The sequence below is a fragment of the Lissotriton vulgaris genome, chromosome 7 (genome assembly GCF_964263255.1).
Source record: "Lissotriton vulgaris chromosome 7, aLisVul1.2, whole genome shotgun sequence".
In the NCBI taxonomy this organism is placed as follows: Eukaryota; Metazoa; Chordata; class Amphibia; order Caudata; family Salamandridae; genus Lissotriton; species Lissotriton vulgaris.
This window is the reverse complement of record NC_141695.1, coordinates 433133740-433152084: the sequence shown is the minus strand read 5'-3', so window position 1 is coordinate 433152084 and position 18345 is coordinate 433133740. Positions and strand designations below refer to the sequence as shown.

Genomic DNA, 18345 nt, shown 5'->3' with positions numbered 1-18345 from the left:
AAAAGGGACAAAAGACAGACCCATTTCCTGTTCTGGTAAATCTGGAGGCCATCTTGGAACAGAAATAATTGTACCCTTGATAACCATTTTCAAAGTAACATTGATGTTATTTGAAAATCCTATGAATCGCTTAAATTGCAGTGCAAGTCTCATACACTTTACTATTCACCACTACAGATTAGCGTATGCAAATGTTTGGAAATATTGCTAACAAGCATTTTAAGAAGTATTTTCCTAGCGAGTTAATAATGTAACCCTTTTCAAAGGCGGTCATTAACCCTCACAACCAAATAATGCTAGTCGTTTTTTTCAACTTTCAATGTGGGCGAATATTAAAACAAAGTATGTATGAGCGAGGGTCTGGGCACAATTTGAGTTCGTTCCTATCATAGTCGTTATTGGCAGCGTATGGCGCTAATTGCAAGACTAATAACAGCCCCCTTTTCATGTTTGCTTCGACCCTAATTCTGACGCAACTTCCACCCGCGCATGGGCTTGTGGACCGGAAGAGAGGTGATAAGACCTCTCCCGCTCCGCCTACTTCCTTTCCCTTTTCTCTGACCAACGAGTAGCGAGGTAACGTGTAGTTGCTGTCGGACTGCTCAAATTCCCGTGAATAAATCGTTGTCTTGTGAAACCGGACGTTATATATTACACGCATTCCCTATATTGTTCCGTGATACCTTCATCTCGATTCAGTTAAGCCGCCTATCTCCCGCTTCGTGTAATCTGTTCGTGGGGGCCTTCCAGTAGCAGAAGCTATTAAAATAGTTTTCGTTTGCTTGGTTTACACTTGCGTGTTTTGAGGCTGCAAAGTTGCTCTCTGTCAAATAGTTTTTTGTAGTGCTATGCACAGGGAGGCATATTTTGTGCTACGCACGTTTTCCCTCTGTGTATTTGACTTTAAGACTGAAGTCATCGCCGTAATGCAAAACGAACACACGGCTCATAGTCCGTCACGCGAGACGGCAGCTGGTGGTGGGTTTTAGTCCGATAACTTTTATTCTAAGATTTGAGTACTTTTTTGTTAATTACCTTGTAATTAGTAGATAGATGCCCCCTAATGCAAAGTCCCCTTGGTTAAAAAGTCAACTGTTCGTCCAAGGATGGGACCTTAAGATTGCCTTGTGTAAGATGCACATATATCCCTCATCCTTTTTGGTGCACGTAGAAAACCGAGCCACCAGTATAATGCTACCAAGAAGTTTAAAACCGATTTTGATACTAATGGAGGAAGCTTGTAGCAGTATATTTGGAGTCTTTTCTTTTAGGCCCAACTTAACAGACAGGTTGTCGAATCCCTATTAACTCCTAGAAGTGCCTATTTGTTGGCATTTTTAGGTCGAGCCTGGGCAGTGCTTTATTGGCGTATGTACTTGAAGTCCTGCCCACTCTCTGCACACAATTGTTATTGTCCTCCTTAAGTTCTGCCATCTGATTTGTTATTAGGCTTGTTAGTCTCCCCTTAGTACCGCCTTGTCTTCATTTGTAATCTCCCATGAGGACTGGCCCTAGTCTGTGAGCACTACTTTGAGTTTCTCTTACTGCAGGAGGGTCCTTAATGCGCAGTTGTGACCGCCGCTTGTGTAACTTGTAGAAAACGGGGAGCTCTTTAGGGGACATTGGAGACAGAAAGGGGCTACTCAGCAATGCCTTCAAGTATTTGGAATGCAATATATTTCGCATTTGAGAGACTTTAAGCTATTGGCATTGTAATTGACAATGTCTTATATTTGTTTTAAAAGCCCAAATGTAAATTGAAGGCATTGTCATTTACAATGCCAATAGCTCATGTGCGTAAATGTGAGACCTATTGCATATGCTTCTTTCTCTTGTATGTCCCTACCCTGTAACCTCTGTATAGGCTACTTGATTGGCTGATTTGTAGTCTTACACTGCATACATTAAGGGAACTACCTTTTTTCACTCTGACTCAATGGGAGAGGTTTCTTTTCGCATTCTTTCTGGTATTGGGGAGGCATCTGCTGCACTCAGCCGGCGTCTGGGGCAAAAGGAGTGCTACGCATGACCTTTTTCTTGGAGGTCCATAAATCTGCTCCCTTGGCTACCACAGAGAACCAAATGTTTGAATCCTATGGAAAGTTAATAAAGCCTTGGCAACAGTCACCCATTACAATTGGACACTTCCTTGTTCTTTAATTGTTTAGTTCCCAGATAAAAGGGCAGAAAAAAATGCAATTTTTTAAATATTAAAACCAGTTCAATTTAGTTTTGAGGTACTTTGGGATGTCTTTGCTTTTCCACCTGTATTTTGAAATGGTATTTTGTTTGACATTTTTTAAGCAATGTTACAAACGGCAAACCAACAGACTGGTATTAAATTATGATAGTGATATCTATTGGCTTTGCCAATGCTTGTTTGTCAGAAGGCTGGTACGTTCATTGGGCAGTCTGGGCTACTGGAATATTGCGGCAGGGATGGACCGAATTAACTGGCAGGGTTGACTAAATAATGCAGCAGGTCTTTGTTACAGTATTGCCTCATTCTGTTTTTGTACGTTGACCCTATCTGGGAAAAGGTTTCACCTTCATTAGTACCAGTTTAACACCCAAAATGCAGCAAAGAACAGAAAAGGTGACCAATCAATGATCGAGAAGAGCCTTCCAAAATTACTTAACAAAATCATTCTGTTAGCTTTTCTTGCTATTAAACTTGGGTACTCGATTTTTCAAACTTCCCAAATCCCACCATGACACAACTACTCGCAGAAATCTTTGAATCAATAACCTTTTATTAGAATTCAAAAAATATTTATTTTTGCAAATGATCACATGGAAATTTGTGTGGAACGTTCTGTGTCCAAGAATTAATGCTACACGTCCCAAATAAGTGGCAGAATGTTGGTGCGTTGTGCACAACTTGTCTTTAGTGTGACCTAAGATTTTCCTGCATCTCCAGTCAGTGTACTGTGGCAGAAGAGGGTGTTCCAGGCTGCCCTTTCCTGTATGTTTTGGTATACATCATTGTTCACATCCTGCTTTTCATTTATATTGCACATTGACAGGATTGCGATCAATTAAGCACAGGAAATTCAGCCCTACCCAAAGACAGGAGAATGAGCAAAAACGAATGTGCGCAAAGCCGGGCTGCTTTCGAAATGGCTATTCTAGCTTCCTGCAGCAAATATTGTATCTTGTTTCAATGAGTTACTTCTAGACAGGTTTATTAGTACAGGAGCCCTGTTTCGAACCGAGCAAAATACATTTCCAATCAATCTAAAATGTAGGGATTTTGAGGCGAATGCTAGTCTGAACTGTTCATGGTTTTCACATTGAGCTGAATCTGGCCTAGTGACATTTGACATTTCAGGATGTTGCCGTTGTCACAGCTTTAGTTCTTTGGCCCCATTTAAGGCTGCCCATGCCTTATTACCCTCCACCATGTTATGGAGGTAGGCCTATGCATGTATGGTTTATCGTGGGTCTTTAATTTTTTCTGACGTTTCAGTTGCTGCACTGCCTCCACTTTCATGCTCACAGTATTCGCCACAGGAATGGGCTCCTGTTCTGTGACACATTTTCTACGTGTGTTGGCTACTAATGTGTTCTCTTATGGGTTGGATTGAGAGGTGCTGGTCTTTCAATTTTGTTGCCATTCATGTGGTCTATTCTTGATTGAATTGCAGTTGTCTAAAGTTTAATCTAGCAAGACAAAGAACGTGATTGCAGTTGTATGCGAGGACCATAGTTATTTTGTATACTGGCCACGGGGTTAAAAGGTTTCCAAAACCTATAATTGATATGCAGCTTAGGATTCAATTTGACTTTACGCTCTTCCTGGCACCCAAGGGAAGAGTTTTGATGTCCATCTTTACGAAGTGATAACTGTGTAATGTCATCCCTTTATAAATCATGTGACAAGGGTCATGATAACTCAATTCTCAGTGCTTTGCACCTGGAATATCGAGGGTATTGTATACATGTTAGTCCATATCTCTTGCGTGTCGTGAGGACACCATTGGGCATTGTGTCGAAATGGTTTGTCTTAAACCCAACAAGTTTGAATTTTTCTTTCACTGTTTTATTTTTCACTTTGAACCATTTAGTGACAAAAGATTGGATAGCTCATTAACATACTTGTAAAGAAGTGTGCAATTCGGTTTAGCCTCGAAACACCTAAATCAGCAATAGATAACATTGATTGTGTACTATACTGCAACACTTCTGGAAGCATCCCCCTTATGAAATTTGGGAAATATTCTAAAAATACAAGTACACAAATGATGGTATATTTAATTCACACACATATGCTAAAATCGGTATTTTACTGGGAAGATGGAGCTTTTCAAAGTCTAGATTCAGTTCAGAAAATGGTACAATGTCCTAGACTCTAGCATATTGCCTTGTCACTCCTAATGCATGCTCTTAATTGGCTAATACCAATGCTTTAATTTAGGCCACCCTATTTATTTAGAGTTTTAAGTATATACTATATCAATCTGGTCATTTTTATTTTCAAAACCATGTTACCCTGAGTTGGAGACCCCAGTAGCCCACCAACCCCTGGTTAGGAACTGCATGTGTAAATGTATAACATTATAACTTATTATATAGCAAGAGACTTGTGTGCCGAAGGCCAACTATGACAATGTTCATTGTAGGTGCACCTGTTCTGTTCACTAAGGCACCTGCCATGTTAAAGCAGTTTAAATTAATAAAATATCCAAGTTCTCATGTTTGTACTGAAGTTAAACAAAGCTAATCAGACATTATTTTTTGTAGGTGTGAAGATGTCTGCCCACCTGCAATGGATGATTATTCGCAATTCCTCTAGTTTCCTGATTAAACGGAACAAGCAGGTTTACAGTACGGTAAGTTTAACTATGGATGTAAGGTTGATATCTATGTTTTACATACGAGATGCAAGAGCAAACATTTAATTGGTAGGCATTTCTTAGTTTTATAAATTGAGTTAACCTCATGTGCGCTAGCGGAATTCCGCTCGCACGCTGAGATTTTTTAAATCGCATGTTACGTGACGAGCTAGGCTCGTCATCAGCGTGCGAGGAGACTACGCCATGACGAGCCCAGCTCGTCGTCAGCGTGGAAGGGGTTAAATAGATAGGTGTGCTTATAATTTTTTTTTGCCTGTATCGTCTTGTTTGCTTGAATGGCTAATTCACCCATATACATAATTTTACTGTGTTTTAATTTTTTTATTTAACTACAAAAGCTTGCTGATTTACCCTTTGATTGTTACCTGGACAGCAGTTTTTATGGCAGGTGTGATCATGCTGAATATGATCATGCTGAATTCTGTGCCCCTCGGTACAACACATTCGTTTTTAGGTCGAGCCTGGGCAGCGCATGCTCTGGTCTGAGAGGCATGCTGTATTGAGGTATGGGAAAAAAGGCTCCACCCGTCTTTTAAATTGGTTCATGTTAGTCCTTTCAAAATAGTTGCTTTTTATTTTTTCAATAGGCTTACTAGTCCCTCCTTGGTACCACCATGTCTGCATTTGTAACCTCACCACGACTGGACTTTTTGTTTTGGAAAAAGAACAACGGTGGAGGATTCCCACCAGAACAGCACCTGGTCAAATATTCTCCCAAAATTAGTTTAGACCCACACTATAATACATGGGACAATATGTGTGCACACTTCAATAACACCCACCGTTACAATGTTGGTTCAAAACATGAACTGAATTACTTTAAACAAGGTCAAGGTGCACCACTTCAGAGTTTGCATGAACTGATAACTTAGATGAGGTTAACAGCAATAATCACATTAGTTATTATTTTTGTTCTTTAAGAGTTCGTTAATTGAGTTCAGTTGTAAGTGACAAATCACACACAGGAGCTACAGCCGGCGCGTTTCGTCCTCTTGGGACTTCTTCAGGGCGAAGTGAAAAATAGGATAGTGTCCTTATGTCTTCTCCCGTGACTATCAGGGTGCATGGAAATATCTGTAACGATTTGTCATGCTCGATAGGGCATATCAAGAATATGGATGTTGATCCAAAGAGAGCTGGAACCAGGGTAGTGGAAAATGTAGGTTTAGTCTGGCTATCTATTGTAGGCTTGTTGTAAGAAAAGGGGTATTAAACCTTCTGCTTAGGCACTCTTAATAAAGTGAGCTAAGGCATCCCCTGGTTCCTATATCCACCTGCAGTACAACGTCCTCCTCCGTCAGGTAGGGGCTGCTGCTACCTGACGGAGGAGGACGTTGTACTGCAGGTGGATATAGGAACCAGGGGATGCCTTAGCTCACTTTATTAAGAGTGCCTAAGCAGAAGGTTTAATACCCCTTTTCTTACAACAAGCCTACAATAGATAGCCAGACTAAACCTACATTTTCCACTACCCTGGTTCCAGCTCTCTTTGGATCAACATCCATATTCTTGATATGCCCTATCGAGCATGACAAATCGTTACAGATATTTCCACGCACCCTGATAGTCACGAGAGAAGACATAAGGACACTATCCTATTTTTCACTTCGCCCTGAAGAAGTCCCAAGAGGACGAAACGCGTCGGCTGTAGCTCCTGTGTGTGATTTGTTACTTACAACTGAACTCAATTAAAGAACTCTTAAAGAACAAAAATAACAACTAATGTGATTATTGCTGTTAACCTCATCTAAGTTATCAGTTCATGCAAACTCTGAAGTGGTGCACCTTGACCTTGTTTAACGACTGGACTTTTTACTTGTGGTGTTAGTCTGCTTTATCTAGTCATGGAGCACTGTTTTCTTTAATGGTTTTCCCCTATTCCACCCACGACTTCACAGCATGCCGCCCGCAGCGCGGTCCGCTTCTCAAATTATCGGCCACACTTTATTTACAGCGCGTTCCGCTTTCACTTAAGCAGCCACGATTTTTTATTTAACTATCCGTGCGGTCCGCATTCACTTTAGCGGCTGTACTGATTTACCTAATTAATTTGCAGCGTGGTTCACGTTCACTTTAGCAGTCGCCCTACAGGAACTTAAAAAAATATTTTTAAAGTGAAAGCGTCCCATTTTGTGCTTTCACTTTAATGTTATTATTATTATTATTATTTCTGAATTTGTAGAGCGCATGGTTACACTTCCGTGTGTCCCCGCGCTGTCAGAAGAGCCATCGACTCCGTTAGACAAACAAGACTGGCTAATCATTGGGAAAGAGGAATGTTTTGAGCTTTCTACGGAAGATGAGCTCTGATGTTTCCGCTCTTAAGCTCAGGGGGAGAGAGTTCCATTTACGTGCTGCCAGAATGCGAAAGGATCTTCCTCCCATTCTGGCTTTCTTGTGTCTGGGGACAGCGAGGAGGCCTGCTCCTAGCGAGCGGAGTTGACGAGTGGGCGTGTAGGGGCATAAAAGGTTCTGAAGGAAGGCCGGGCTCTTGCCATGTACTATCCTATGACTGATACAAAGGACTTTGAAATCAATTCTTTCATTGATCGGGAGCCAGTGAAGAGTCTGTAGGGATTTTTTTGAGGGGGCTCTTCTGGGCAACCGGAGGACCAGGCGGGCGGCAGCGTTCTGGATAGTCTGCAGTCGCCGCCGGCTAGAGGCATTGGCCCCCAGATATAGGGCGTTGCCGTAGTCCAATCTTGATGTGACCAGGGCGTGGACAAGGGTCTTCCTAGATGATTCAGGGAGCAGGTCGATGGTTTTGCGGAGTTTCCGTAAGATCGAAAAGCACGTACCGGCTACCCGTCTGGTATGGTAGTCGTAGTCCAATTTCGAGTCCACCCATATTCCCAGATTCTTGACCTGATCACTAGGGGTAGGAAAGGGCCCCAGGGTCTGTGGCCACCAGGCAGATGTCCAGACTGAGGGAGGTTTTCCAACAATCAGCACCTCAGTCTTGTCACCGTTAAGACGGAGGCAATTCTTCGCCATCCATCCCGCCATGTCCTGGAGGCATGCTGAGAAATTAGCGGCAGCTTGTTCAGCAGGTTGGGTCAGAGCGACCACCAACTGTGTGTCGTCTGCGTATGTCACTACTTCTACCCCATATCGTTCTGCCGTAGAAGCCACTGGGGTGACATATAGATTAAAAAGGGTTGGACTGAGACTTGAGCCCTGCGGCACTCCTTGACCAAGGTCAAAGGTGTCGGAGCGTGCTCCTCCTTGCTCTACCGAGAAGCTGCGGTTGGTGAGAAAAGATTCCAGCCATAACCAGGCCCGGCCTGTCACCCCTCCTTTCTTCAGACACTGCAGCAGCGTATGATGTGCTACAGTGTCGAAGGCTGCACTGAGGTCCAGAAGCACTAGTGCTGCCACATGTCCCGCATCTACGTGCCTCCTCAGTGCCTCAGTTGAAAAAAGGAGGGCTGATTCTGTGGAGTGGCGTGCACGAAAGCCCGATTGGTTGGTGTGCAGGAGGCCTCTGGACTCTATGTGCGCGGAGAGTTGTTGGTTAACCAGCTTTTCCGCCAGTTTAGAAAAGAAGGGTAAAAGCGAAATGGGGCGTAAGTTACTAAGCTGGGACACACTGATGTTGGGTTTTTTCTTCAGAGGCAGTACGACTGCCTGTTTCCACCGGAGAGGGACCGTGCCGGTGTCAAAGGAGGTAGATAGAACATGGCCAACATAGGGTGCCAGATGACTCATGGCGCTGTTCAGAAATTTGGCAGGGGCAGGATCATGCGGGGAGCCTGATTTAATGCCTTTAGCAATGGCTATCAGGAGATCTTCCGATGTTGGCATTTCCCCTTTCAATAGACGCTGCTCACTGTAACCTGAGTAAGATGCGCATCGTCTAAAGAAAGAGGTTTGATCTCTATAAAAGTGGTCTCGCCTTTGGGAACAATTTGAGCTATCGCCATTAGAAATAACGATGCCTTTTATGGGTTGCTTTTCAAAACACTTAAATAAAAGGCATTGTCATTTACAGTGCCAATAGTTCAAACTTTTGCGAGACCTATTTGCATTGAAAATCCTTGTTTTCATCATGCAGTGATATATATTTTATTCTTTGTTTAAAGGAGCCCAACAATCTGAAGGCCAGGAACTCTTTCCGGTACAATGGACTCATCCACAGGAAAACAGTCGGTGTGGAGCCGGCAGCTGATGGAAAAGGAGTCATTGTGGTTCTGAAGAAACGTGCAGGTGTGCTTCTGTTTATTTTTAAAAGCATCTACTCATGCTTTAGTGCAGTTTGGGAATCTCTACTAGCAGAGCTGAAATGTGGGGCTGATGTATTGCTGCCCTTTGAAGAACATCTTTAGTTTTGCATTATCATTAATGTCATTGTAAAAGTTAAGTTAGGAACTAGTGAACTGTGAAGGACTATGAGCCTCCTCTAACATCCTCAGAGCTTTCCTGATATTTTTCCAGTGCTGTTTCAAGGTGGGCCGCCAATCATCCAGTGCTGTTTCAAGGTGGGCCACCAATCATCCTTACTAGGCAGACCCCCCCAGGATATTGCAGAATGGATAAGCAAATTTAGCGGCACAAATATGGAAATCTTGCAGCATTTTGTATCACTTTATTTTATTCATAATCATTCATTTTCAGCTTTAAAACAATGGAAGCTTTTTTAGCAGAGTATTCCACTTTGAAATAGGCAACCTGGGATATCGAACAGAGGAAACAGCCCACAGGTGAAGGCTGCTAGCCCTTGGAAATGCAATCCTCCATTTGCTTTAGTAAAGGTTCGGAGAAACTCATCAAAGATGGCCGGACAGCATCCGGTGGGAAACGGCATTCTAGAACCTACTTTAGTGTATGCTCTGGGGGGTGGTCCAGATTGGAGGGACAGGGAGATACCAAAAGAAATTGGAAACTATGCAACCAGTAAGAGTATATGACCTGTGGAATCCACTTCGGAGCAGCAGAGGAGAAACTCGTAATAAAGACACTATACAACAGTGCAATACTTTGACCTTTTACTTTTTACTTTGAGGCAAATTACGACACATCAATAAAACATCTTGGCACTCACCCTTCCAGCCTGTCTGGCAAATGGCCGATGCGGCCAGTCCAGCCCTGATGTGGTGTCATTTCCTTTGATGTCCTTTCCACTACCCCTAAGATTTTAGTGAATTGACGCCCATGCTCTAGTTGCCTGTTACCCCCCTCACCTTCCAATGTGCCTGTATTTAAATATATCTTGATGAGTTTGAACAACCCATACTTTCATATATTAATGCAACTTCTAAATTTGAAAGGTTTATTAAAAAGGGCTTCCTATTTTAGCTTTTACGTATATTAACAAGAAATAAATATACTTAATTTTGTTTAAACCTATTTTCGTGATTTATTGCAGTACAACTTTGCTATAACATGAAGTTTGAGTGTATGTGCTGAAGTTGAATGTTTGTTTGGCCCATGTTAGCAGCTCAAAAATCTCTTGTTCATCTCATAACTGCTGTAGAAGTTTTGTGATGTAAGGATTGATGGTGTACATGTTATCTCTCTGCTTAGGAATGGGAGGTCGGCTGCTGGCACCCACAATGTTTACTATGTGTCTCCGTCTCGGTGACTTCATCAACTCCTCTTCCTTTGTCTTCAGGAAGGTTACCTTGCTTCAGCACCCCTGAACCCCCTTTGAAGGCCCATGAGCGCGCTTGGATAGTTTGTTCAGCCGCACTCACTAGCAGGGATAAATATTTCCCAGACTGTGCCTTCACTTAATGTTCACCTGCCCCTGTGTTGGGCAAACCTTTTCATACCTGAAATTATCTACCTATGGTAACATCCTTTTCGCCAATTAATGTCTGTTCCATTACATGTAATGTTGAAAAATGCAACCCGGTGTCATGGTCAGAATGCTCTACTGCTAAAACTATTAATGCCATAGGAAAGCATTACAAATCCATAGACCTTGTGGATCCCTTTAAAAAAACAAATATTTAAAATATAAATAATCCTGCGAAGTTTTTTTTTTTTTGATTCTCATATATATATATATATATATATATATATATATATATATATATATATATATATATATATATATATATTCCCACAGTTAGATTTAGAAATGTTTTAAGTCAAAGTCCTAAGTTTTGTCAGAACTGGGCACTTACAATAAAGACAAGTATACTAGAGAGCAGTGGCGGCTTGCAGATGGTGTGCAGTAAGACGGAGGAGGGGAAGGGTGGGGGGGGGGGTGTAGTGGACTCTGACATACAGAGGAACCGAGTAAAGTAAATAAATAAAACAATTTACCTTGCGCACGCTGCATCGCCGAGTTAGCGATGCAGCGCTCGCAAGGTAAATTGTTATATTTATTTACTTACTTTACTCCGTTCCGCCGTATGTCGGAGTCCACTACCCCCAACCTGCTCCTCCCTAGCCCTGCCTTACTACCCCGCAGCACACCATTTGCGAGCCCCTACTGCTAGAGAGAGACCATGCAAGGTTGTCAACCTCTCCAGGATATGTGCAGAGAATCATAATTGATGATTGGGATTTTTAATTAATGCAAGTATTGCAACCCTAAACGAGTGACTCGGTTCGTGTAGGCTGGGAAACAATCTTAAAAATACTTTAAGCAAGTGTACAATACTTCTAAAAGTTGAGTCCCTTTTAAAGTTTTGGAGAAAATGTCATGGCATACCTTTCATTAGAGATGGTAATCATTGTTCACTTTAATCCAACTGTTCTTAGGACCTTTCTTTGAATGCTTAACAATAGGCACGTTTCAGCAGCCATGCCTTTCTCATGCTATCATCAGAAGAAGTTTGTGATAAAAAAATATATATATATTGCATTTTCGTTAGTATGGATATTTTTTGCTCACTAGTAAATTGTTTTTTTTACATTTTCTTATGGAGGTAGATATTTCATTAAATGAGAAATGAAGGAACGATATACTTGCTACTATTCGTATGCAGACAGTGAATAGCAGACTTCCTTCATTTTCGCGAGCACTTTTGTAAAAATCGCAGCATTTTTACAAAAATGCCGATTTTGCGGCAAATCACGAAATCCTGGAGGGTCTGACTAGAGTCCATTTGCGTTGTTTGCGCTTTTCCTCAAATGAAGAGGATACAAACTCAATTCTTAGCTTCCAGTTGAGAATTCTTACACGTTTAATGATTGTAACTTTGTTTGTTTTATGTATATGTACTTAATACATATGCTAATATTTAATTTTCCAACCAGTCGCAGACTCCATGAGCAGGCATTGCCACTGGTTAAGAACCATTATCTTACACAATTCACAGGGTTGTCCTGGATAATTTACGAATACTAAGCAAACACAAAGACTAAAGCTAGTTTTGTAGAAGATGCTAGTTTTTTATCCTGTCTTTGTGCCAATTGTGTCCATGAATTTGTTTTTACTTGTTACACATTCTTTCCTTAGGTCAGCGCAAACCAGTCTCCGCCTACGAAAAAATCACCATTAACAAGAATGCTCGGGCTACCCTGAGCAGCCTACGTCACATCATTCGCAAGAACAACTACAGGAAGGACCTGCGCATGGTAACTTTTCAATAAACTGCTCTACTTGTATTAGTGACCTAACACCGATGTAGTGAGGCAACTTTGTTACTCAAACAGCGATTTACATCTTACTTGTAGTTAAAGCTTTAAATTTTCCAAACTGGTGTAGTGCATTTATATAGCGCTTGTTACCCCTGATGGGGTGTTGAAGCACGCTACTCCGGAGGCCCATAAAGGATTGGTGGTGAATTAGTATGGTGAAATATGAAAGTAATCTCAGTGGTGGATATTAGTCAGTTATTTGGAGTGAGAAGGATAGCGGAAGGGTAAAAGGGGAAGAAAGGTTTGCATTCATATAGCACTTGTTACCCCTGATGGGTTGTTAAAGCACGCCACTTCAAAACCCATAAAGGATTAGTGGTGAATTAGTATAGTTGAATATGGAATTTGAGAAGTGAACATGTTAGTCTGTTAATTTTGGTTCAAAAGGATAATGAGATAAGAGTGAAGGATTTTTTTTTAGGTCTTAACAGTAGGAGGAGGCCTTTGGATGAGTAATAAGGAGTTTTGGAGGGAAGGAGTCAGAGAAGAGTTTAGAAAGATTTCTTTTGGGGGATAGTTATAGTAGAAAGGTGTCAGATGCTACAAGGAGGGGTAGAGTACGAGAGAGTCGAGAAAGGGTTATTTTGGGGGTCATAGTAGTGGCATGGGGTTTGGGATAAATGAGAGGATCTAGAGGATATATTGATAACTGTATAAGCTGAGAAATAGGGTAGTGCATTGGAAATTCCAAAATAGAAGAGATAAATATATAGATCCATAAGCACCTTAAGTTTGTGGATGGTTTGGGCTGGGTATTGCTAAATGGGGAAATGTGCAGCATTTCTGGCCCTGATCAGTCTCGAACAGGTGTAAACAGGCAACTGCCCTTGTCCCCTCTGCCCTTAGCCATAGTATCTTCAGGGTGATAGTGCGTATGGGTGTGTGCACCTGGAGGGGTTGTCTGTAATGGATGAACGATTTAAACAATGTATTCTGTTTACACTGGGGTTGCATATCTGTTCAAGAGGTGTTGTGCTGTGTGCTGGGGACATTGTGGTTCTGTGCCAGGAATGCCTGCAGAGTTCATTTGCACCAAGGGGATGTTTTCGGCAGGGTTTAGTGTTTGATAGCAGGATAGGTCACTCCCCCAGGGTGGGAGAGAACTAACCGGAGAGAAGGTAGGAAGAAAGGAAAGACATGTAAAAGCTTCACATTTCGTATTTTACTTTAGCATTATTGCAAATCTTGGTTTTGTTTGTCTTAATGCACAAAAACAAAACAAATTTAGTTTCTCTATTAGCCCATATGACTGATTGAAGGAGTCGCTGGGACAAGTGATTTTTAAAGGACATGTAGATTTCTAGAACTTTTGTCCCTTGAACAAGTAGATTGAAAAAATTCCACACCCCTGTTTAGCTCCATCTACAGAAATCGGGTCTTGCCTATATTTCACTTAGATGCTGTTGCAGCTTGTTTGCAGAACAGGAAACACACTCCTTTATCAAGAGTCCTTGTCAACAAGGCTTTCATGGAAAGACTCGGACTGCGTATTGCTCCCAGAGTACCCCTGTCCGTGTCTGTAACTTTAATGTTATCCATACCAGACTCATGGGCTCTCCATTTGAACCTTTACACTTGTGCCCCATACAATTTCTAGAACTGTCTGGGATCACAGAATGTAGGGATTAAATCACCATACAACATCAGTACCTATCTGACTAGCTCACAGTGCCTTGCCTGCCCTCCTAACCTTTCCAGAGTAACAGGTGAATTGGCAACCTAGAACACAACTCTGCTCCCCAAGGGAACAGTGGAAAAAGATCATTACCTTTTGTTTCTCACTTATGCATGTCCATATTAAACAAAAGAAAGACACAAGGAAAGCTTACAATATTGATTGAACTAGTGTGCTTGATTTTGAAGCAATTGTGCTGTGGTCAGAAAACATTTACATCTGAGCAAATTAATCAACATTACGAGCAAACTGTACAATGAAAAGCCCTACCATGATGAATTATATATCTGTCTAAACCTACCCTTACTTCATGAGCACTGTGATATATCAGTTTTCTCTGGAATTGGAACAGGACCCCGTACCTGGCATTTGTAGTAAAGTTGTCCGTATCATAGACGCAAGCTAAGGTTGTGCAAGGCTGGTGCGCTCTTTCCAGGACCTTTACCCTCTGCTAGAATTCTCCTCTCTACTTTTCAAATGAAAAGTCAGTTTATATAAGTGCACTGTTGGAAAACAGCAGCGGTGCCTTCGTGTTGTCTAAAACGTTAAATGTTGCTTGACCGAGCTCAGAAAAACAGGGCACTAAGTTGTTCAACCTTGTATGCAATGTTCAGTCTGAATCACAGGAAGAACTGAATAACAAGAATGTGCAGCATATTTCTAAAATATTACGGCACAAAATAAAAGGTGTTGTGTGTAATGCAGCCTACATTAGGCTAAAATAAGGGAGAACCAAGTAGGCCCTTAAAGGAACTTGCTACACTTTCCTGAAAAGTTGCTTTCAGTGTCGCCATCACATCATTAGTGTTAGGTTCTTCCAGGGTGAAGGCCCGCAATTCACTTTCTTTCATGTTCATAATGACAGAATTGTCCTCAGTACAAACCCCAAATGCTTTCCAAAGGGATATCCTCATTTCACCATAAACCTGTGGTTCCCAAACTGTGCGCCGCGGCGCCCCGTAAGGAGGTGCCAGGGGCGCCGCGCACACCATCTGTAATTTTGGCCATCACAAGGAGCAGCGCTGCTCCCCTGTGAGGCCTCACCCCTGCTGCTGGAGGCGCCTCGCACTCCTCCAAGAGCACGAGAGCAGCCCCTCCCGCCCATTGTCATTCAGTATGCCGCTGATTGCCACTTACTGAATGACAATGGGGCAGTCTGGGGGTGTGACACCATGTGGCGGCCTCCTCCTGCCTCAGAGTACAGAAGGGCATTCTGTACCATAAAAAGTAAAACGTCCACGCTGCAACGTTAGAAAGCACTTCATTCATAGAAGCCTGTAAAATAAGTTTAAAAGAACAGGCCTCTCGCTGTCCTGTCATTTTAGAACGGAAGTATTTTCAATATTGTATCAACAAAGCCATGGTTGCTCCTTTTTTTTTTTAAGGAACTAGCAACCATTGACAAAGCCAATAGTCCTGGCTTGTTGGGGTGTAATGATACTTGCTGTATTATATATCTGGATGCAATGACAGAGACACCATAATACCAGTGAGGCAGAACACTATGCTAAGCGCATATTTTTAGCCTAGGTATTTTAAGCTGCGCTCTTAATTACGTCAAACACCCCCTTTGAAGAGACCCCCCCCCAGTTTTTTTACACCGCTTAAAGCCCCGGAAACAACACCATGTTACAGTAACTTCACATCCTGGCACTGTGCATCATGCATGACTTCTACGTTTTCAGTCTGCCTATGTGCAGGGGCATAGTGAACTCTCCACCAGCCCACCCCTTGCTTTAGTTCATTCTTGATGGGACTCTTCTGCCTGCCACTCTGCAAACAAAGGCTCAGCTCATAATGTGAAAAAGTGGGTGAGTAAATAAGTGAAGGAATGGCTGGATGGATTACTGAAAGGATGAATGCATGAATGAAAGGGGGAATGGATAGATAATGAAAGAAAGGATGGACGGATGAGTGAATGAATGGAAGTATGGATGAGAGAAAATGTAAATAGATGGATGTATGGGTGGAAGGGTAGATCTATGGGTGCAAATGTAGAAGGATGGGTAAAAGTGTGGATGGGTGTGTGGATGGATGGATGAGTGAAAGGGCAGCTGATAGACGAGTGAATTGGTGGATGGGTGTGTGAAAGGATGGATGGGTGGATGAATGAAAGGTTAGATGATGGGCAAGTGAATGGGTGGATGGATGAATTGATAAGTGAAATGGTGAATGGATGGATGAGTGAAAGGGTGGATGTAAGGATTGATGAGTTAGTGAAAGGGGGTAGATGGACAAAAGGATGGATAGATGAGTGAAGTGAAAGGGTGGATGGATGAGAGAACGGATGGCTGGATGAGTGAACGGATGGTTTGAGTGAAAGAATGGATGAGTAATAGGATCAGTGGATGGATTCATGAATGGATGAGTAAATGGGTGGGTAGATGGATGGATAAGTGAAAAGGGGATGGAGAGAGAAAGGGAGGATGAATGACTGAAAGGGTGAATGGGTGGAAGGATAAATGACTGGGTGAATGGATGAGTAAGTGAATGGGTGGATGGATGAGTAAGTGGATGGCTGGGTGGAAGAGTGGATGCATGGATGATTGTACAGATGGATGGGGTGAAAGGGTGGGTAGATGAATAATGGATGGATGAGTGAAAGGGTCTATGGAGGGATGGATGAGTGAAATGATGGACGGAAGGATATATTGTGGATAGGTGTGCAAATGGTTGAATGTTTGGATATAGATGGGCACACAGATGGAAGGACAGACCTTTTTAGTGTAAAAATAAGGCTGGGGATACTGATTACGACAGACCAAGCTCAATGTTCCATTTTCTCAGAGCGGGTCTCAGTACCAAAAGGTACCGAAAGCAGCAGCTGGCATAAATAAGGGTTTGGGACCAGGTACTCTGTTGGGGAAAAAAACGATGGATTGGGATGCAGCCAGTGGATGAGATTAATAATTCAAGCATTCCAACCAATATAATACCTTCATTGCGTCCCAAATACTTTAAGGAAGATAACAGGAGGTACACGCCACCCACCGGTAAAAAAATGGTGGGGAGCCACGGCCAACTGCCGATTAGGTCAGGGGAGCCACAGGTCAAAAAAGTTTGGGAACCACTGCCTTAAACCATTGAGCGCCCATTCTTCTACCCACAACCAGACTTGATGGCTAAGAGGGCCCTTTACACCTGTCAAGCATGCCCTCGTCTACATCAATAGTTCCACTTGCAAAAACGGGGCTACTATGGCTTTCCTTTGAAAAATATCCATAGCTGACATTCGTAAGGCAGCTCCACACACATTCGCAAAACACTACTTTGTGGCACGACTGCAAACAAGATTTGGCCAAGCTGTCCTAATAACTGTTTCAATCCTCTGCAACATCCTCCAGCTATCCCCATTTAACTGGTGTACTACCTTACTGTCTATGCAGAGCACGTTTTTACAGCCACATCATACAAACTGAATGTTACTTACCTTGTAAGCATCTGTTTGTAGCATGTAGTGCTGCAGATTCACAAGGGTCCAACCACCTCCCCAGAAGCCTTCAGTTATTGTAGATGTGCACTTCTTTTACTCCAACTTTCAGTATACACCTACTCTGCACCCCTAATGCTCCACCTTTACGCACCCTTTAAATTGGGAATAGTGATACTCTTTGAAAGTGTAGTAAAGCTAAGGTGGGGGCTTAAACTGGGCTTTACATGTGTTTGGGTCAGTCCCTTCCATTTAAAGCCTGTGATTAGGTTTTACCAACTTTCTTCTCTGCACTCCAGACTGCGTTTGAATTTGTATTGTACACGTTTTTGCACATTGTAATTTTTGCTTGCAGTAATTGTATGCGAAGTTATTAAACAAGTTCAGTATTTTAGTAATACTCTCAATTTATTCTAGGCGGCTCTCCGTCGTGCCAGTGCCATCTTGAGAAGCCAGAAGCCTGTGGTGGTTAAGAAGAAGCGTACCAGGGCTACCAAGACTGCATAACCTGTTTCATAGAGTTTATTGAATATAATAAAACAACAAAATAACAATGATTTTGTATCGGTCATTTGTTTGTGAAGAGCTACTATGTTTAGCTGAGTGAGACAACATTACTCGGATTTAACCCTGGCTGTTTGTGACACAAGGCTCCTGTCCAAAAGTGTGACCTTAGCATGGAACCCACTATTTAAGACAGAAAAGTACCCTGTGAATGGAGAGGAAGCTAACTTTTAATAGCAAGCATTTGCTCTTAGCTTGTAATAGGCCAGTACCAAATAAGGTAGTTC

At 42.3% G+C, this 18345-nt stretch overlaps 1 protein-coding gene across 2 annotated transcripts; it reads left to right on the top strand.

Moving 5' to 3' along the window:
- The first annotated feature begins 471 nt into the window (after positions 1 to 471).
- RPL28 (ribosomal protein L28) lies at positions 472 to 18111 on the top strand. Of its 2 annotated transcripts, none has more exons than XM_086930421.1 (5): positions 472 to 576; positions 4744 to 4832; positions 8939 to 9062; positions 12268 to 12386; positions 17972 to 18111. In XM_086930421.1, the coding sequence occupies exons 2-5, from the start codon at positions 4752 to 4754 to the stop codon at positions 18059 to 18061; spliced, it is 414 nt and encodes a 137-aa protein (XP_086786547.1). In that variant the 5' UTR covers positions 472 to 576; positions 4744 to 4751; the 3' UTR covers positions 18062 to 18111. The 2 variants fall into 2 exon arrangements, with proteins under 2 accessions (XP_086786547.1, XP_086786548.1); XM_086930422.1 differs by having other exon boundaries at positions 574 to 698.
- The last annotated feature ends 234 nt before the right edge of the window (positions 18112 to 18345 follow it).

Coding starts and splice junctions, on each gene's coding strand:
- RPL28 (XM_086930421.1), top strand. CDS start 4,752: ATGTCTGCCCACCTGCAATGGATGATTATTCGCAATTCCTCTAGTTTC. Junction 9,063..12,267: donor GGTTCTGAAGAAACGTGCAG/GTGTGCTTCTGT, acceptor TTCTTTCCTTAG/GTCAGCGCAAACCAGTCTCC. Junction 12,387..17,971: donor ACAGGAAGGACCTGCGCATG/GTAACTTTTCAA, acceptor AATTTATTCTAG/GCGGCTCTCCGTCGTGCCAG.